The following is a 20,260-nucleotide window of genomic DNA, read 5'->3' as shown; positions in this document are numbered from 1 at the left end:
AACTCTTTCACGTCAAATTTCCTCTCAGGCTCTTCTAAGATATAAGATAATTATTTAACAAAACCCAGTATGAACTAGTACTATGACAATCTTATAGAAAGAAAAATATATTTCATATACTTGAACTTTGCTACTTCATATTTGTATTGTTTTGTCATGAATTTTTAATTTATGTGCATTTCAAACTTCTTCAATTACATATGCAGTCTCAAGCTTTATCTTATTATGTGCGTGTATGTGCGTATATGTGCGTGGACAGAAGCCACTCAGAGGACGGTGCTGGGCGGTGTCTTCTCTTGCTTTCCACCTTAAGAAAAGTTTTCAGCTAACTTGGGAGACACTATCATTTTCTAGAGCTGGGGTAGCCGATGCATGTGGACACACCTACCCTTGATAGGTCTTCACGCCTGCACAACAAGCTATCTCCTCAATCCTTAACCTACACTCCATGCTCTCTTTGCTGTGATTACTATTCTTATTTTCCCTATTTTGGGCTGAATACTTTTACTGGCCTATCTTCTAGTAACCATGCCCTATTTCCATTGTTTATAATCTGCTGTTAGTCCATCTTAAACAAAGGAATTTCAGTTCTTAATTTCCCTTGCAATACTTCCCAGAATTCCTAAGTTTCTCTAACCGGTCCTTCATTGTATCAATTATTCTCTAGACTACAGGAATCGTACAATCTCAGACTATTTGATTACTCTAAAATCTACAACACTCTGATAGATTCCTATGGAACAAATGACAGCCAGGTTTCCCAGTGATGAGGACTGCTGTGGCAGTAAGTATATAAAAAGGAGGCTAAGTCATGAGTGAGCCAGAGAGTGAAAAATCAAAGTCACTAAAAAATACTATTTCAACCTTATCAAACTCGGAATTTTAAGACTTCTAATAGTAGGCACTCATTGGCCAGACTGTGATGAAGAGGGGCTATCATGTGGTACGTTTGTGCTGATTTCCATGGTACTGGGGCTGGAGTCATACACGCTAGGCAAGTCTCTCCCCAGGCCACACCTGCAGCTCTGCATGACTGCTGGAAATGTAAAATTAGCATAACCACTTTGGGAAATCAGTGAGCAGCATTTAGTAAAACATAAAAGAGAAAGTGAATGTACTCTAGTATCCAGAATTTTATTTTTGGATATAAACATCTGAAAACTGTTACTTGTGTGAGAACTGTTTAGACTGACTTATTATGGGGAAACCTGTAAAAACAGTTTTACTCAAGATTATATATAAAACCTACATAAGTGTGGTGCATTTTCATGGAATACTATTCCATGTATCTAGAGAGTAAAACACACGAAAATAAATAATACTATGTACAGAGGATTTTAGAATTTTAAAAGTGCCCTGTGCTAAGTAGGCACTGGATCTGGAAGCCCAAACACATGAGGCGGCCAGTTTCCTGGTCTCCTCCCAGCTCTCTTTACTGTGTACTGAAGCGGCTGGGCTGGGCTGGGCTGGGCTGGCTGCTCTATCACTCTCCTCACAGCCTGCAGACAGGACCACTTGCTGACGCTGACGCAAGGTCTCAGCAGCTTGCCCAGGCTGGCCTTACATTCATTCTTCCTGTTCCATCCTGGCACAGACTTGAGATTACAGCTCTAAGCCACCAGGCTTTCCTGGATATATTCTTAAAATATCTTATGTGCTGAAATTACAAAGAAAAGATTCAGGATAATGGTATTTAGTGGAAAGCAAGAAGGCAGAGTTTAAAGATAAGCGGTTGGGGAGGAGCCGGGGTGTAAGTGCTTCTGTATAAACCTAAAGGAAGTGCACTGGCGTTCCCATGCCTACGGAAATGCCAGGAACCTTGGTGTAGATGGTGTGCATCTACACCGCAGTACTGGGAGGCCGGAGACAGGCTAGCCAGCTAGGGAGCGCCCAGTTCACTGAGAGGCCCTGCTTCACTAGAGAACAACTGAGAACTGTGTGTGACCTCTGTGTGGCCCTTCATGGGTGCAGGCATGGGGGTGCATACCTATCCACAAATGCATTTTTAGACAAGTTATTTTTAAGAAAAGAAAAATATCTGGGCAAGAGTACAGTAAATGGTAATCTCTAGTTGGGAAGGAGGTAAGATTAATTGTAATTACTTCTCTATCACACAAAGCTACGTCTACAATTTTTTGAGCCAGTGTTCTTACAGTAAAGTCCTGATCTTTTGCCTCTGACTTCTGAACACTGGGATTACAAATGTGTACCACTGATCACTAGAAAAATTTGCATTGTTTTTAAATGATGAGAAAAAGTATGACTTCAAGGAGAAAAATTATTTAACTTTAGGCTGCTTTAGAAAGTGAACTTAACACCTCCCCCAACTTGACACAGTTTTATTCTAAAACATACCAGAGAAATCTTTTAAAGACCTTGAATTTTAAAGCAAGTGTACCATACTGTTAATAATTACATATGCATGCAAAAACAAGGGCCAGGGCACGCTGTCCACGCCAGGTGCTCTGGGTTAAAGGCTCCTCAATCAAGTGAGTATAATCTTTATTTTGCCCTGGCTGCCTATAAATCCAGAAAGGAGATGTAAACATGCATACAGTAGACTAAACAGCTGCTACAGAGTGGCCACTACTTACTCTCCCACTCACACATGCCATCCAAGTCTGTGGGAAAAACGCAGAACTACACTAAGGAACTCAAGTCCAGTTTTCTGAAAATAACCCAGAGCTGACAGGCCGGTAGGAGGGCCTGGATGGCTTCAAGACACAGTTTTTAACCAAGACTTGGACCTCCAACTGTTTTCTTAAACAAAGATTTACATCCCCATCCTTGGCTAAATTACTTATAAATTAATCAAATTAATTACTCTGAGTGGATAAGCAGCAGGCTGGACAAGATAGTGCTGATGTCAGCCGATGAAGTCTCTGTTGCTTTAACTAATAGACTGGCTTAGTTTTAAACACATCTACTGTGCACAAATATGGTAAGGGACCCACATGCTACTAAATAAAGTCTTAGTTCTGTTTCCTGTCCTAAGAACACATAGAGTTTTAGAGTATGTAACATAGTGAAAATGTTACATTTTTATGACTTTAGACCATGCTTTAGACCAGGATTCATTTTTTTTAAACAATGCAGTTTTTATTCTGCTTGCAGATCTACATTCTAGAAGGGGCTTTGGCAATGTTCTCATTTAGAACATGAAGACCAGTGCAGACAACCTTAGATTTTTGTTATTGTTCAAGCATTTATTTAGGTACTGTTTAAAAATATTTCTACAGTGTATTTTCACAAAGAGGAAAAAGGAAACTAAATTGCTCCTGCATCTTAAACAAGTAGTTTTAATATCCCAAGACTCCAAACCCAAAATATAAGAGTATTGTTTCCTTGTTTTCTAAATTGGGGCTCACTTCATGTCATATTTATTATAGTTGTTGCCATCAGTTATTAAAAATCTTTAGAAAACATACAAGTTGGGTTGAGGCTGAGAATGAAAAGGAAAGTATTTCTAAACAATCAGAAGGTTGCAATCTTAATTCACAAATTGACTATACTAGGCTGCCCCTGAGCACTGGACTGCTCTCTGTAAACAGTGTTCTGGCAGTGGGCACCAAGCATTACATCTTATTTCCAGCCGTACCAGCTGGGTTTTGTCATTAACATTTATTAACAATCTAAGATATGGCTTTCCCTGTCTAATCCGCACCACACAAATGTTTTCTATGGCCCTCCAGAGGGATTCAATGTGACAAATCACTGGCAGAGATTATAGCCTCGTGGCTATTCACCAGAGGCAATGTAGAATTAACATGGTACTAATCCAATTTAAACAAAAAATTGCACAAACAATTCTCTGAACAAAAGCAGAGAGACACTTCCAATTTTATTTTCAAACACAAAATAAATGTGTTTTTAATAAAGAGTTTTAGGAGAAATTTTTAAAGTAATTTTCACACATGTAAAATGTGCCAATTTAATGAAGTTATTAATTTTAATCTTCCAAAAACTGTTAGTGGCATAGCATAATTCACTCTGAAGACCCCATGGGCTATTGCTCTTCTTAAATTACCACATCTCAGTATGGCCTGCAAAACATCAAAGGTTCCTAGTGACCTCAAAACTTGTTTATAACGTTTCTAAAGCACAAAGTTTACAGGATAAAGGATAAAATTAGTCCAAAGTAAGAAAGCACTAAACACACTGCATTCATTCAAACTGCCTTCTTAAATTAATGTTTAGTGTGTGCATGTGTATGATGCACACATGTGAGCAGCCACCCATGTCCGTGCATGCACATGAGGAGGGCAGAGAGGGCGCTGGAGTAAGCTGATTCCTTACTATGCTGAGACAAGGTATTCTGCTGAACAGCAGATTCGCTGTTTCGGCTAGGCTTGTCGGCGGCAAGTTCCGAGGACGGCTTCCTTCTTCCTCCAAAGCGGGGGTTCCTGGCACATGCGGCCAGTTTTTTAGATGGGTGCTGAGGACATGAACTCAGGTTACCCATGTTTACCCAATGTGCCACCACCCAGCCCTGCTGCTCTCTGTCTCTTGAGTTAATACTTCTCCAAAACTTACATTCCATTAAGGTTTTCTTCCCTTAATAAATGTATAGCAATCCAAGTGAAAGAGAAAAGCTGAAAGTGATGCCCTCTCTTATTAGGAACAAACAATAGACATTTTCTTTTTTGACCCAGGGGGTAAAAATGTATAGGAAGAAATAATAAATAAGAGATAGGGTAAACGACGAGATCCAGAGGATACTGAGATGTGAAGAAGTGTAAGTAGCAAAAAGGAATTGGTAGGGAGGTCATAATCCCTTGGCTTCATTTTGTTCCTTCCTAAGAGTGTTTTATGCATGCATGCCAGTGTGGCCAAGGGTTAACTGACATCAGTGCTCTTCCTCAATGTTCTCCATCATATTTCTTTGGGACAGAGTCTCTCAAAGTGAACCTGAGCTTGCCAGTTTGGCTAGACTAGCTATGCAGGAAGCACCAAGAGCCTTCTGTAAGAGCTCCTCCAGGACCAGGATGACAGGCACCTGCAGCAGCACCGGGTCCTGCGTGTGCAAGCTCAGGCTGCCGTGTTGCTCGGCAAGCACGCTGCCCACTGAGCCACCTCCAGGACACGCAGCCTCTCCTCCTCTCTCGGTCTGGGCTGACCTTGTACTAGCCAGAGTCAAGGGAAAGCTCGGATCCTTGAGCTTCTGCTTCTACCTTTTCTTACATTTAAAACCGACCTCAGCCAGCTGCAGTGGCTCATGCCTACAATCTCAGCTGCTTGGGAGACTAAGGCAAAAGCATTATAAACCCACCAGCAGTCTGGGCAGCTGAGGGAGAGGCCCCTTCAGAAGCAGCATGCTGCTATCCACTTCTCTCCCCACTCTCCTGGCCCCTGGTCCACAAGTCCTCCCTATGCTTCTGCAGGAAACCATAGTATCTCAGCGTTATGACTTCCCAAAGTCTAGCTGTTTCTTCCTCAGAGACAGTCCGCTCTCCTCAGTGCTGCTCTAGCAGGCAATGACACCATGTTTTCTACTAGGATATGCCAACTCATCACTTCTGCTCCAGTGCTGTTGTAGGAAACCCTTGTCATGTACGCACTGAAACTGCAACAGGAAGAGCTTGCTCACGATTCAGTGTGTTATCACTTAGTGTCTCCGAGCACACATGACAACTGTCAGTCCATTTCTTCCTCTGCTATGTAGGGATTATAGAATTAAAAACACCACTATACCATCACTACTGAACTTCTCTAGTATATGCTACTAACCTTAGACATAAGGATTCTAAGCTCTATCCTACACAGTTTCAAATTGCCTCTTTGCCAAGGACTCCATCACTTGAGGTCAATCAGATTCCTAAAAGATGCATATTCCTAAATCTAAAACCCAAAATGCCTACTCACATTTGCAAATCTTATCTCCTTCCTCTGCTCCAGTTAAGAGTCTTATTATGCAATCCTGGCTGGCCTGGAACTGACTATGTAATCCAAACTGACCTCCAACTCATTGCAACCTTCCTGCCTCACCCTCCAGAATGCTGGAGTTACAGGTGTGCAGTGCGTTCTTGGCTCCTTAGCATCCTCATGGTATCTTCCCAGCATCTCTGGCTGAGCCTTTAGCATCATCTTTCACAGGAATCTTGGTTCACTTTATTGCTACAGTTCCAGGCTTCGCTCCTGGAAATGAGCGCACCTTTAGAATGCAGCCTCCTGTACCTAATTAGAAGAGAGTATGCCTTCTCGCTTCATGACTGAGATAACCACAGTAGTCACTACATTCCCCTACTCAGCTGCTATGTCACAGCCAGACTTACTACTAATATTCTAATAGTGCTCAGCTAACTGCTACAACTGCCTCGTCCTTATTGCTGAATTCTCACCTCCCTAGAGGACAAGGGCCACCATGTCTTACCTACCTACATACACTGAGCATAGTGTTTTAAGTTTAGGAAGAACTTATTACTGTGCAAAATGCCACACTAGGCCTGCCAGCATTAAAATAGCACATTGTTATTTTGAAAAATGAAAAATATAAATCTAAAATCCAAAACTTTTGAGCTCCAGCATGATGAGACTAGCATCGGAGTCAGGAGATAGACATACTTAAAAATACTATAAAGAAAAAAATTACCTCCTGGCTAATATAACTAATGTCCAACTGAAACACAAGGGTATTTTGTGTTTACATTTGGATATAACACTTAAAATATCTTCTTATATACATGCAAATATTATAAAATATGAAAAGAATCTGAAATCCAAAATATTCCTGGTTCAACTTCAAATAAAGGACACACAAATTGTGTCTCCTACTGTGTAGTGTCTAATCCTTCCTTTTAGTGCCGCAATCTCACCACAGCTACAAGCTGCTACAGACCCACGCTCTACTCCCCCTTAATTCCTATCCAGTCCGGCAGTTCTCTAAAATGATGGTAAGGAGTCACATAGTATAATATTATGGAAACATACTAAAGAAAAATCTGAAAGACACTATGTACCAGATTTCATTCAGAATAAAGCTGGTTTTTTTTTTTTTTAAAGTTAGAGTAATACTCGTGATCTTTCAACAGGTCTAATAAGTCATATTTAAAGTAAAAGCCTCATTCATATTCTCTTAGATCTTGATCATTTGAAAAAATTATGGCCCAAATTAAGATTAATTTCTGATCATAATAACTTTTTTTTGTCTAAGAAGGGAAAATATCAACAAGGATTTTCAAAAAACTAAAAAGTCTTTTAAATTTAAAATTATGCAAGACTTCCCTATGATAGCTATCATAATTGAGTAATTGTATCTTCCTAGGAAAATTACTTTAAAATATGTTAGGCTCTTAAATATTAAGAAATGCTACATTTAGTTTATCCAAAAATGGTTCCCTTCAGAGAAGTCCATACCGGAAATGAATGTGAAGGAAAGAAGCAGTTGTTTATAAGAGAAAGTAAGTTGATTATTTCGAACAAGATCGCTGGCAACTAAAAAAAGGATATAAAAGTTTCAGCTTTCAATTGTGAAAACATGATTCTGCACATTACAACACATTAAAAAATAACCCCAAAGCCTCTGCTTAGACCACAGCACTGGAGATGCCAGTGCAGATTTCTAACCCAGCAGTGTCAGACACAAAACTCACAAAGCTTCGAGGGGAAGACAGAGTCTGCTCTCAACCACGTACCTGCTTGAGTCTGGCAAGTTCTTTCAAAGCTCGGCCCCACTGCTGCTTGTAATGCAGTTTAGACTTGGTTGCAGATTCCAACTTTCTTTCAAGTTCAACCTAACAGTGATTAAAATCATATCAAGTGAAACACTATACCACTGTGTGCAATCACTGAAAGATAATATATACAAAGAGTCGGGCTTAAGAAAAGAGTTTACACAGCGTGACATATGACATCGTCTAAAGCTGTTATATAATTTACTATAAATATTATGGCACATGAACATTTTCTTGTTTAAAATATAGTATTATTTTTATTGCCTTGCAGGCTAGACTAAAAAGAACTGAATTAGTCTTAACCTCTAGACAGTTACTATAAATGTATTTAAACGTGTATATTACACAGAGTGAAAAATACATCCATTTTTAACAAAAAGCAGCACTAACTGTTCACATTCCACTGGAGCCGCCACTCCGATCTCAGCAGGCGGGGTTTCCTGGGGAAGGCCTATCATTAGGTGGAATTCTGTCTTGTAATAAAGAGAGCTGGGGAGATACTTTCATAACTTTTGGCAAAACCACAGAACACTGAAAACAGTGCAGTGTTTTATCAAAAAGCAATTTACTAAAAGGTGCAAAGTCAAAAATGAAAAAATATTTTAAGAATGTTAAAATAAACCCAAGAGGAAGAAAAATAACGTTCCTTAATAACACACATCTCACTTTTATTTTCTATCTTTCCCGAAATATATAAAGAAAAACACTAAAGTGATTCAATTAAAAATCTGGTTATTTATGCTTGCAGCAGGCAATCTGCTGTGCCTGAACTAAAGCCAAGTTGGCTGTGTTCTGGAATGTGCTCACTCAGTGCTTCCAACCATGTACCAAACAAACCCATGCAGCCAGAAGACAGTTTTACTGTTAAGTGATAATGTAATAATCTGCTTGAATTACAGCAAAACATTGTCACTCTGAACTAGCTGAGTTTTTTAATATCAAGTTTAGTTTTTTCCCATACATATAACTCCAAGTGTTTCACAGAAAAACAAAAGATGAAGACTCTTAAAAATTCGAATGTTAGAAAACTCAGACAAAATGATATGACAGGAAGAGCAGACTGCCAAGTCCCCGTCACCACAGCTGAGCTCGCGGCAGTTATATATGACACTTGGAGTGCAGGTCGTCTCCTGGCCTGCAAACCCACCCCAGTGCTGGGACTCAGATGTGTTGACATTTCACAACCAGTCTCAAGCATCTTGAGTTGAATGATATTGCTGAGATTACTGGAGATAATCCCTCCACTTGTGTCCAGTGATTCATACACATCACTTGGTAATTTAACAACAAGCTATACCTCAGAGGAGTGGAGACAGTCTCTGAGAGCATGCATGTGGGTCCTGGACAAGGTCTGCATTTGGGACCAGATCAAGGATGAGGCCTAACAGACCCTCTCTAACAGTAAAAACTAAGCAGTTCTACCAGTTTTGTATAAATATAAAAGTAATTCATACTTTCATAGTTACACAAACTAATTTAAACACACACACACACACCATTCTGCATATTTTATTCCTAAAAACTTGTAAATCTGAAGCACAAAATCATTACTATTAATAATCCCTGATTTTTATTTTAAGAATATGGTGCTTGAGATCCTAAAGAATTAGGTGGACCCAATTCCTAGAATAATACATGCAACTTAAATTTCTTTTGGTTTTGTTTAACTTATTTTCATTATTTACTAAGATTTCAAAAACTTAAAATATAATTGCAATACTTCTATGTTCTCTTTCCTCCCTCCATCTGCTCCCAAGGCCTTGACTCCCTCTCAAATTCATGACCTCTTTTCTTTATTATTGTTAAATATATATGTACACGCACACGCACATGCACACAAATATATAAAACAACAGCTGAATCCATTTACTGTTGTTTGTATGTTTACAGTTCCAAAGCTGACCATTCTGTATTCGATAACTAATTTGGGGGATCGTCCTGGGAGAAGCTATCTATTGCTCCCTTTCTCAACAGTCTTCAGGCGCCCGTAGTTCTTTGTCTATGGGTAGGACTCAGTGAGATTTCCCCTTCTCAGTTTGCATGACTATTTATGCTGCCTTTGTTGAAGCCTTGTTTAGGCAGCCACATCATTGAGGTGTGTGGGTGGGGAGAAGGAGAGCTTCCTTCTCATCTACATGACACACATTCTCACAGATTTACAAATTGATACTCTACCATCTGGACATTCACTGCTGTTTTGAACCTGACCTTGACTCTTGATCTCTGATATCAACAATGCTTGCAGTACAGGTATACATCTGTACTTGCAGGGTTTTGTTTTTTTGTTTTTTTGGGTTTTTTTTAGGGCACACACCATAGCTAAGATAAATATCTCTGAAAGGAGATAGATTGCTCAAGACCTAAGTCAACTCAGAATGCAGAAGACAAACTTCCCATCCCCTACCAAAGACAAAGCGATCATTTTTGTCTTGAGGCCATTCGCAGGTCTAACTATCATAAGGAGCCACCTATTCATCCCTTGAAATATGTTTCAGATTTCCCTTTTTCTATTCCTAGTGCCACTTATAGCACCAAGCTTCTCTCTTCGCACATTAACTATAAAGGTGTCTCTTATCATCCAGTTTTAAGTGTCTGTAAGTTCTGCAAACTGCTACTAATTAACTCTCTAATAAAAACCTTACTACAGTTATTTGCTCAGGATCCAAACTATAATCTCTGTACTTCTTGCTCAACCTTCCTCAGGATTCTTCCACATGAACCCTACGGCCCAGCCACGTGCCTGGCAGCTCTCTGCACCTACATGCCTCTGTTTTCTTCTGCTTGCCTAAACCTCAAAGCTTGCCTCAGGTTTTACCTCTACCTGAGGCTGTCTTCAATCTGCTACATATGAAACTCCAAATGGTCTCCTTGGATTGGGTCAGTCTCGGTCATTTACTCCTCCAAGTCATGTCTGAAACCATGTAACAGTGTCTGGAGTACCCCGAGAGTAATAAAGATTTCCACTCTCTCTTTTCCTATCTTAGTTTTCTAATAGTGGTGACACACTAGATAACAAACTGTTAACAAACTACTGTTCAATATTACACAACTTTTAGCTCGATTAAAATGTCGACATTCTTTTAATATGTTGATTTTCAAGCTCTATCTGCTCCCACTAAAACATATGCTTTCCATATTTTAAGTTTTTAAAGGCCTAATAATTTACTAAGCATGTAAAGAAAAGTGCACAAAGCCGAGTGCAATGGCTCACAAATATAATTCAGCATCCAGGAAGCCAATGCAAGTTTGGGGCCAATTTAAGCAACAGAGTGTGTGCTAGACCATTTGCAAGGTCAGACCTGGTTTCAAAAAAAGTGAAAACATGGGATTGGGGTTGGGGTTGGAGTTGAGGTGCTATGAGATAGCTCAGAGGGCAGTGGGATGCTAGCAGCACAAATTGACAGCACTGAGATCAGTGTCCTGGAACTCACAGAGGAAGGAGGAAACTGACTTCCAGAAGAGTAGGCAAGTGCCTATACTCCCCACCCCAACACACACACACACACACACACACACACACACAAAATGAAAAATTTTAAAAGCCCATAAACTATTTACTTTTGTAATAATAAAGGGAGTCAAGACTTTGTAAAGCTGTATCTTAGTGTTAATTTAGTCTCTTTATGTGAAAATAGACATGCTATATTATTAATAGGTGGGCACCATGGTATTACACAGCTTTAATCTCAGAACTCAGATCTCTATGAGTTCAAGGCCAGCTATGGCTACAACAGTGTCTCTGTATTGAATGAAGGAAGGAAGGAAGGAAGGAAGAAAGGAAGAAAGGAAGGAAGGAAGGAAGGAAGGAAGGAAGGAAGGAAGGAAGGAAGGAAGGAAAAGAGAAAGAGAGAAGAGAGCTCTTCCTCAGCCACTGGCAGCCTGCAGAGCCACTTCAGACTCTCTAAGCTTCTATCAGTTACTATTTCAGAATAAGACTCTGCCCTCTCCTGGTTCCAAAAAGACTTACAAGGAATTTAAAAAAAAAGTTGCTTTACTATATACTCAAAACTGGAATGCTAGAAGCATGCCTTAGATCTAAGACAGAGACAGTCACAAAACGATTTCTCTCAATACACTCATGGTATTTAAATAAATGTAGACAATGCCCCAGGTTCTGTGCTAAGCATTTTGTCCATTTTATTAACCCTGTTTAAAAGATTGAAATAAATAGAAGAGAAGACGCTGTCCACTGTGACACAGGAAGTGGCCGAGTCAGGAGACAGAAGTCACATGCTTACATGTTCCAGATGGAAACTGCCACATGCACAACTTGGGAAGCCCTAACTTTGAGATCCCCTGGTCCTCACTGTGCTGGAGGCTGGCCATCTTTCTCAGCCTCCACAGGAGTTCCCTGGACACGTCTCACTGCTCTTTGCATTTCTGCTTCCTCAGACCTCACTGCAAATGCCCACCTCTGGATGGCTATGGGATATTTATACCTTTTTAAACAGTATTTTGTGGGGCTGGAGACATGGTTCAACAGTTAGGAGTATTTGTGTCTCTTCCAGTGGACCTAAATTCAGTTCCTAGCTCCTAGTTCTAGGACATGCACACATACATACACACACACACACACACAAATAGTCAGATAAGTCTTATAAAGTAGAGTGTGTGTGTGTGCACGTGAGTACCAGAATGCACATGTGAAGCCAAGGCAGAACTTGCAGGAGTCTTTTTTCTTTGCTGGGGCTCGAATTCAGGTGGACAGGCTGAGGAGCAGACACCTTTTCCCACTCTATCATCTTGGTATTCCACATTTATAATTTGTAATGCCTTGCTGCACATTTTGGTTGTAGAGGGATTCCAACATAAATGGCAGCATGACTGCATTTCCAACACTGAAAATGGAGTGGAGTGACTATTCCTTCTCTAAACTAAAGGCTAGGAAGCATTGGTCTCTGCCATAAAAGTTCCTGTGCAGCACATAGAATCCAGAAAGTACAGAAATAGTCACAGGGACCACCTCAACATTGAAAGTGAACCACTAAATCGGAGGACGTGAGGTCCCACATATGGCGCTAGCAACAAGGGTACCCTGGGTAAACTGGAACAAACACAGGCTGTACCCTGCTTCTACACATTCCTACTCAGAGTTTGGGTCTGGGTCTTTCACCTTCTGACAAGTTTTGATTCCTTCCTTCCTAGTCACTTTTGTTCACACATCTATTTATGCAAGCCGTTACTGACAGCACACAACCAATTCAAATACAACCAGTGCAACACATGTTGCCTTCTCTGCTGTGCTGCATTCAAACAGAGTCGTGTGCACATGTATTTATTAGTGGCTTTAGGAGCTGATCACTAGAGCTAGTTACAATGACAGAAGCTGACAGACTTACCTTTTCCAGGGTGAGGAGGTTTATTTCTGACTGCAGCCGTATTTCTGGTTTGTTGTTTTGTTGATCCTTGAACTGCTGAAACTCTTTTTCCAAAATCTTATACTTATTTTCAGCATCATTAAGCTGTAAAGAGAAAGTATATTATAGCCATTACAAGCAAATCTGATTTAACAGTGCCATTATCATTCTAAAACATGTTATGGTAGAACATTTGGAAAAAAGAGGATAGTCAGTACTTGAGAATTCAGTAAATTAACTATCAGAAAAGCTTTTTCTGATTTTAAACTAGGTAAAAAATTAAGTATTGAAGAGCTTAATGCCTGAAGGAATGCTAAAGACACCAGGGGCTAACCAGGAGCAGAGGCATCCCATCCTGCAGAACTGGCTCTGAGCACAGCTCCCAATACTTGGTAAGTGACTGGGGCATGCAGGGAAGTGGGGGTGGGGAGAGATGGACAGACAGGTAGTGGGCGGTCTTAACTGAGCATTGTAACTGAGGGCAGAAAGACATTCACTTTGGCTGAGGATGGTGCCTACATAATTTATGTAACATTTCTAATCCTAATGCTCAATTGGGCAAAGCAGGAAGACAGCCCTGTGTTGGAGGTAAGTTTGGGGAACACAATGAGTTCTGGGCTATCCTGGGGTACTGGATGTCTTAAAGGGCAAGTAAACAAAAGTATACAATAATTTATAAGGTCTTTTCAAATATAGATTAAAAATGCAAATGACAATTATTGAGATGACTTCTGAAACCATGCACTGATGTCACAGTTAGACAAACCTCTAGGCTAGGCTCCTTTCCTATGATGACAGATGTAATTAAGCTAAAACCCTGACAAGTTACGTAGCTAAAAATTAAACCTACACTGGTGAGTTTTACTCTAGTGCAAGGACGGCTGCAACACCGGTGTGAAGTTGCCTGGACGCTGATAATGAAACATTGGCATCTTTAGAAGAAGCTGCCTCCTACATAAAAAGTTCCCAAATAATTCATTTTTCCAGCAAAAACCTTTTGGAAATGATCTCACTTTTAAAAATACATTTGTTTTGTGTGTGTGTGTGTGTGTGTGTGTGTGTGCGTATACACACATGTGGAGGCCAGAGGTCAACTATTTTCCAACTTATACACTGAAAGAGGTCTTTTTTTGAACCTGGAACACATGGCTGGGCCGGAGAGCAAGCCGGTGATCTTCCTGGCTCTGCCTCCCAGCACTGGGATTACAATGCACTGTCGCCATGTCCAGCTTCCTACATGGGTGCTTGGATCCCACCTTAGGCCGGAGTGTTTGCCTGGCACACACTTTCTCTGACCAAGACATGTTCCTAGTCCCCATTTCTATACTTTAACAAAAAATATACTAATAGTAAGCGCATCTGGTCCTTCACCATTCAAGGACACCATTGTAAGCAACTACTGTGGTTACAATGCAGTTGTAGAGGTAGAGACTGGTAGGACACAGAGGACAGTCCTTGGGAGGCCATCTTCATGGCCAGGACCCAGAGTTCTGGTGCCTGCTCTCATTTGAATACAAACAGGTTTATCTCCACCAGTTCTCTTTCTGTTTAACTGTGTCTTCTACAGGTCTAACTGGAGTGACATATTTAATATATGCAACCATGTCAGTGTAATGACCCCAGATTTTCCTTATGCATTTCCCTTGAGCAAATTGGATAATTTACCAGTTTCTCTCCTGATAAAAACTGAGCTTCAAGAATAAAGACGTGCCTTTGATAATTTTCTCAAATCACCAATTTTCACACCAAGACTCTTACTCCAGAACTGTCTGTGGCACCATCGTGGGGTGGACTGACGGGTCTGTGACAGAAGACAGGTGTGCGCTCAAAGCACTCCTGTGGCTCTACTGCGGATGCCTCTGCTCTAGGCTCCGAAGGGAGCCTCAATCCGGAGCATGAAGAACAACACTACTACTGGTGAATCCCACGACAAACACCCACTTTTATGTGGTCAAAGAGACCGTCAGTAACCACCAAATTTGCATTTACAACCATATAAACAATGTGGGTGAGAGAGCTTTGAGCTACATGGAAATTCTTCATGACAGAGGCCCTGAAACAGTCGTCATATGCATCCAATCCACACTGAAGTTTTTCAAGAAAGAGAAGTTGAATTTTTAACAGCCTGATCTTTTCCCTCCCTTTTCTACAATTATTTATTGAGTTCCTATCACTGCCGACACCAGGCTGGACTCCAGGACAGAACTATAAACAAAAAAGATTTTATGGAGCAATAGTCTGAGTCTGATTAATTGATCATTAAATGAAAATAAAAATTGGTACGTTGTAAAAAAAAAAAAAAGAGCAAGAAAGCACTATTCCAGGAATAACATTTAACAAAAGCTTGAAAATATTATTGGGTCAAGTTAACATTTTACTGTAGCAAAGGAAGGACTCAAAGACGACCCAGGGCCATGGAGCACAGCCCACAGTGAGATCTGGGAGAATGAGCTAGCAGGTGTGCTGGTGGACAAAGGAGAGGCTGCCGTGGCTTAGCTGAGCCAGAAAACTGTGGCCCTGAGGGCTGCCCAACAGGAGTTAAGAGCAGCCCAGACAGAACACAGAAAACAGTAATAACTCTGGGTTACTGACAGGAAAGTAGATTCTAACAGGCAGCTACCCAGCTATGGTGCTAATGACGGCATATTTGTGTGGGTTTTTATCCAGGATCTCCATAAGCAAAGGCAGGGTAGAAACCCTAGGCCAGGATTGTAATCATTTTCTACTACACAGCAGAGGTGGCGAGTGGGGGACGACATCAGATAGACAGAAGGGCAGACGCTACACAGGCTGTGAGGCCCATGATCCTGACTGCCGCCTGCCCTTCTGCTGTGGCAGGATTTCAAGTGTGCTATGCTTCCCAATTTTCAAAACCACCTTGCTGCAACAGAAGCTCAGACGGCCCATCACTGACATTTTATGGGCCAAGTGTGGCTGGAGGGGCTGGGGCTGAGGCTGAAGCACAGACAAGTATAACGGGAAGACATGGCGGTTTAAAGTGCCTTCAAAATGTTCAGGAAGGAACTCAAAGCAGCCATCGGAGGTGGAGGACTGGAGTGGAGAGAAAAGGTCTTGAATATAAATGTGGAAGAGTGGAGCCAGTTGAAAGCTTAACGTCTAGACAAGGAAAGAGATTGCACAGGAGGCCTGAGGGCGGCAGGCAGGGGGCGTCCACAGGAAGAGAGGTTATACAAAACCAACAACTACAGTGCTTACATGCACACAGCTCAGCAAACTCCACTATGAAAATGCCCATCCCACCCACGGGACCAGCCACGGGTGGACTCTAACCACTGCACACAGCCATGGGCATACAAAGGGACCGTGATGAGGAGGAGGAGGGAAGAACTCTTCTTACAAAATGTGGGTTCTAGAAAACACTGGACTGTTTTAGAATACTTAAGACATTAATGTCCTAATGAATGTCTATGTTGTTAAAAAGAGATTTAGAGAAAAACCTCTGACATTTTAAGTTACCTGAAATTGTACAGTTTCACAAAAATGGTTCTAAGGGTAAGAAAATTATACTAACATAGTCCTTGACTTTGACTTAAAAAATCAACTCTAGCCGGATGCTCGGGGAGCAGAGTCTAGCACCTGCTGCAGCAGCCGCTGCTTGTCCTCCTCCTGCTGCTTCAGCTTCAGCCTCTCCAGCTCCACTTGGTACACGCAGTCGTCTCTGGCCCTTCGGACAGAGTCCTGCAGCTCCTGGAGGTTCCGTTCCCGCTCTATCTGCAGTTCCTTTCTCTCTCGCTGAAGCTGAAAAGAAAAGCATGTTAGGAGGCTAGCTTATCAGCACTCACAGGGTCGCCTGGGATCAGTGAGTGTTCGGAGGCAGTTCAGTGCAAAAAGTCTCATGTGAACAGTGGGACTCCCAGCACCCATTTAGGAAAGCACAGTTGCCAGGTGCAGAGAGCAACGCTCGTCTTTGTATTATTCAATTGTTAGTTCTGGACCGGCAGAGAGCAGATTACAGGCCAACTTTGGGACTACTGTTCCTACAGCTCATCAACTGCCTCAGTATTTTGTAAACATATACCTTCCTCACTTGCTGATTGGCTTAATGAAGAGCTAATGACCAATAGCTGGGCAAGAAAGGGAAGGTGGGACTTCCAGTCTGAGAGAGGGTCTCGGAGAGAACAATCAGAGGCAGGAGCATTCACCATAGGAAGCTGGATGTACCTGGAGAAAGAGGAGTAACAGGCCACGTGGCAGGACATGGACTAGTATAGTAGGTTAATTAAGTTAGACAAGCTAGCAGGGAGGTAGCAAGTCTTCGTGTTGTTCTTCTGCTGGTGGGTCCAAGAAATCCCATTACATTTGGCACAATGTGCAGCAAGAAATCCAAGTTTAGGACGCTAGATTCAGGTATTAGGCAAACGCCGTGCTATGCACAGCGGTGCACACTCTATTCCCAGCGCTGCGGAGGAAGAGACAGGCAGATGTTGGAGCTCTACAGCAAGCCAAGACGGCTTGATGAGCTCTAAGCTAATGAGACCTTGTTTCAAACAGTTGACGGTATTCCTAAGAACGACTCAAAGCTGTCCTCTGGCCTCAACCAGCATGTGCACACAAGTGCACTGCATGCCAATGTATGCACACAAGCATAAAAAACAAAGAATACTCATGATCTTGGTTCATGTCCTCCTTAGTTATTAGACTTAAATGTTTATGTATATTGATTTTCAATCACTCAATGCTAATTATAATATACAATTATTATAGAAAAATCTACACACAACCACAGCTTGACATAAATTCAGTTGGAAAAAACTCTTATTTTTATTATATAAAAATGTGACTGAGTTTACTCAACTAGAAGTTTCTAATTTCTGCCTATTTAGAACAGTGGTTCTCAACCTGTGGGTGGTGACCTCTTTGGGGTCATGGAGATCATCAAATGACCCTTTCACAGGGTCACCAAGGATTATCAGAAAACAAAGGTATTTACATTATAATACATAGCAGTGGCAAAATTACAGTTATGAAATAGCAACAAAAAATTTATGGTTGGTGGTCACCACACATGAGAAACCATATTAAAGGGTCGCAGCATTAGGAAGGTTGAGAACCACTGATGTAGAAGAAAGATTTAACCAGGCCAATATATCTAACTTACTAAAAATCGCCAGAAATGTAACAGTAGTAAGGTCAGAATAAGATTTAGTGATGAAATCTTAAGCATTATGGTTAGAGAAAGGACATACTTATGAGTTTATGTATATTACACATTTATATTTTATAGAAAAATCCTAGGGGACAGTATAGATAAGGTCTAATGTACTGCTGACTATGTATAATGCTACAATAAATCTTCATGTGTCTTGGACTCCAATCTTTTCTATTTTTTTCTGCTTTGTGGTGAGGCTGCTCTGGAACTAGTCATGTAGCCCACGCTGGCTCCAGACTCAAGATCCTCCTGACTCTGCCTCCTGACTTATAAGTCCATGGGATCAAACCTTTAATGAATCAAAGGTATATCCTTTCCCTCTGAAGCCCAGTCAGGTGGTTATGGCCCTGAACATGCCTTTTCTCTGGGCATTGAAAACAACCATTCTTTACTCAGAAGGAAGTTAAAACAAAACCACTCTTGAAGAAGTGAGCAAAACTGGTTGAGTGGCAATGCTTTTCTGCTGCACCCTGCCATCCGGACAGCTCAACAGCAGCTGTCTCCGCGTCTGAAATGCAGTCTGCATGCAATGCGCGTCAGATAACACACAGGACAAGTGAGACAGGGTTCGGCCTCCACAACCTGGGGAATTAAGGTCAAAGAGACGTGAATACCTCTGTTTCTGCACTGGCGAGCTGCTGCTCTCGGTTCTCTAGCTCTGTTAGGGCTTTCTGAAGTTTGCCTTCTAGAATACTGTATTCAGCTACCTAAAACACAGAAAAAGAAAAATGATCTTCATCTTCAGGACAATGCATACTTTCACTAAAACAGGATTTGAGAACGAGAAAAAAACATAACATGTACCAATTCAAAGCAGAAATTTTGAGAAAGGAAGGCAAGTGTCTTAGTCAAGGTTTCTATTCCTGCACAAACATCATGACAAAGAAGCAAGTTGGGGGAAAGGGTTTATTCAGCTTACACTTCCACATTGCTGTTCACCACCAAAAGAGATCAGGACTGGACCTCAAGCAGGTCAGGAAGCAGGAGCTGATGCAGAGACCATGGAGGAATGCTGCTTACTGGCTTGCTTCCCCTGGCTTGCTCAGCCTGCTCTCTTATAGAACCCAAGACTACCAGCCCAGGGGTGGTACCACCCACAAGGGGCCCTCCCCACTTGATCACTAATTGAGAAAATGCCCCACAGCTGGATCTCATGGAGGCACTTCCCCAACTGAAGCTCCTTTCTCTGTGATAACTCCAGCCTGTTTCAAGTTGACACACAAAACCAGCCAGTACAACAAGCATACGTCTGCATGGACATTTGCACTGACGTCTCCCAAGAAAGCCCATTGTCCTACTGAGATGTCAAGTGCTAGAGAAATCCTGTACATCTGTACCAGTAGCCCATTTCTTTAGGCCTATGACCTATTTGGCTTGGTTTTTTTTTGTTTTGTTTTGTTTTGGTATTTTGTTTTTTGTTATTGTTTATTAAATTTCTCAAATTAGTTCATCCTTTAACTTTAAAGAACAACAGCATGAAAAGAAATGGTCCAAGGAGGAACATAGCTTGTCTCAAAGTGAAAACTTCAACACGTTAACCTTGCATTCAGTAATATGCAACATGTGAGTTCTTATTACTTATTATTATATAAAGCTCAAATAGTGAATGAGGACAGTATTTAAGATGTGTGTCTGGGGTACTGGTTTCAAGCATCTTCAAAGAGCTTTTTCTGTCTGGAATATCTTCAGGACTTACCTGTCAGTATCTACTCAATTCCAGGAATTCAGGCCTGAGCTTATCAATTAAGTATTTCCTTACCCTCCCTATGTATATTGCTTTGGGGAGACAAGATAGCTAGCTATAAGATAGACAATTGTGTGTAGGGCAAACCAAAATTTTATCAGCTATTCCAGAATGCAAAACAGCAACCAGGTGTGCATAGTCATTCAGGTAAAACATCAAAGTATTAAAGAAGTCAAATATTATTTAAAAAACTCAACTAAAACAAGAAATTGACAGAAAGAGCTCAAATGCTGTGCTCATAAAAATATTATAGTGAGCTTCTCAAAGAAACTAGCCTTACTGAAGAAAGGTTGTCTTTCTCCCCACTGACTTGATTTTA

General features: G+C 41.2%; 1 protein-coding gene across 4 annotated transcripts in view; it reads right to left on the bottom strand.

Moving 5' to 3' along the window:
- Positions 1-20,260, bottom strand: part of Cep120 (centrosomal protein 120) — a 60,822-nt gene that overhangs the window by 12,207 nt on the left and 28,355 nt on the right. For 3 of the 4 annotated variants that reach the window (XM_052155182.1, XM_052155180.1, XM_052155181.1), the window contains 4 exons: positions 18,812-18,904; positions 16,625-16,786; positions 13,010-13,132; positions 7,632-7,730 (listed from right to left, as the gene is read on the bottom strand). In XM_052155182.1, the coding sequence (XP_052011142.1) occupies positions 7,632-7,730; positions 13,010-13,132; positions 16,625-16,786; positions 18,812-18,904 (477 nt within the window). Of the gene's footprint in view, positions 1-7,631; positions 7,731-13,009; positions 13,133-16,559; positions 16,787-18,811; positions 18,905-20,260 lie in introns of those variants that run through there. The other variant, XM_052155183.1, reaches the window with a different exon arrangement.

Source organism: Apodemus sylvaticus, chromosome 13, assembly GCF_947179515.1.
Source record: "Apodemus sylvaticus chromosome 13, mApoSyl1.1, whole genome shotgun sequence".
NCBI lineage: Eukaryota > Metazoa > Chordata > Mammalia > Rodentia > Muridae > Apodemus > Apodemus sylvaticus.
This window is presented reverse-complemented; position numbering and strand designations above follow the sequence as displayed.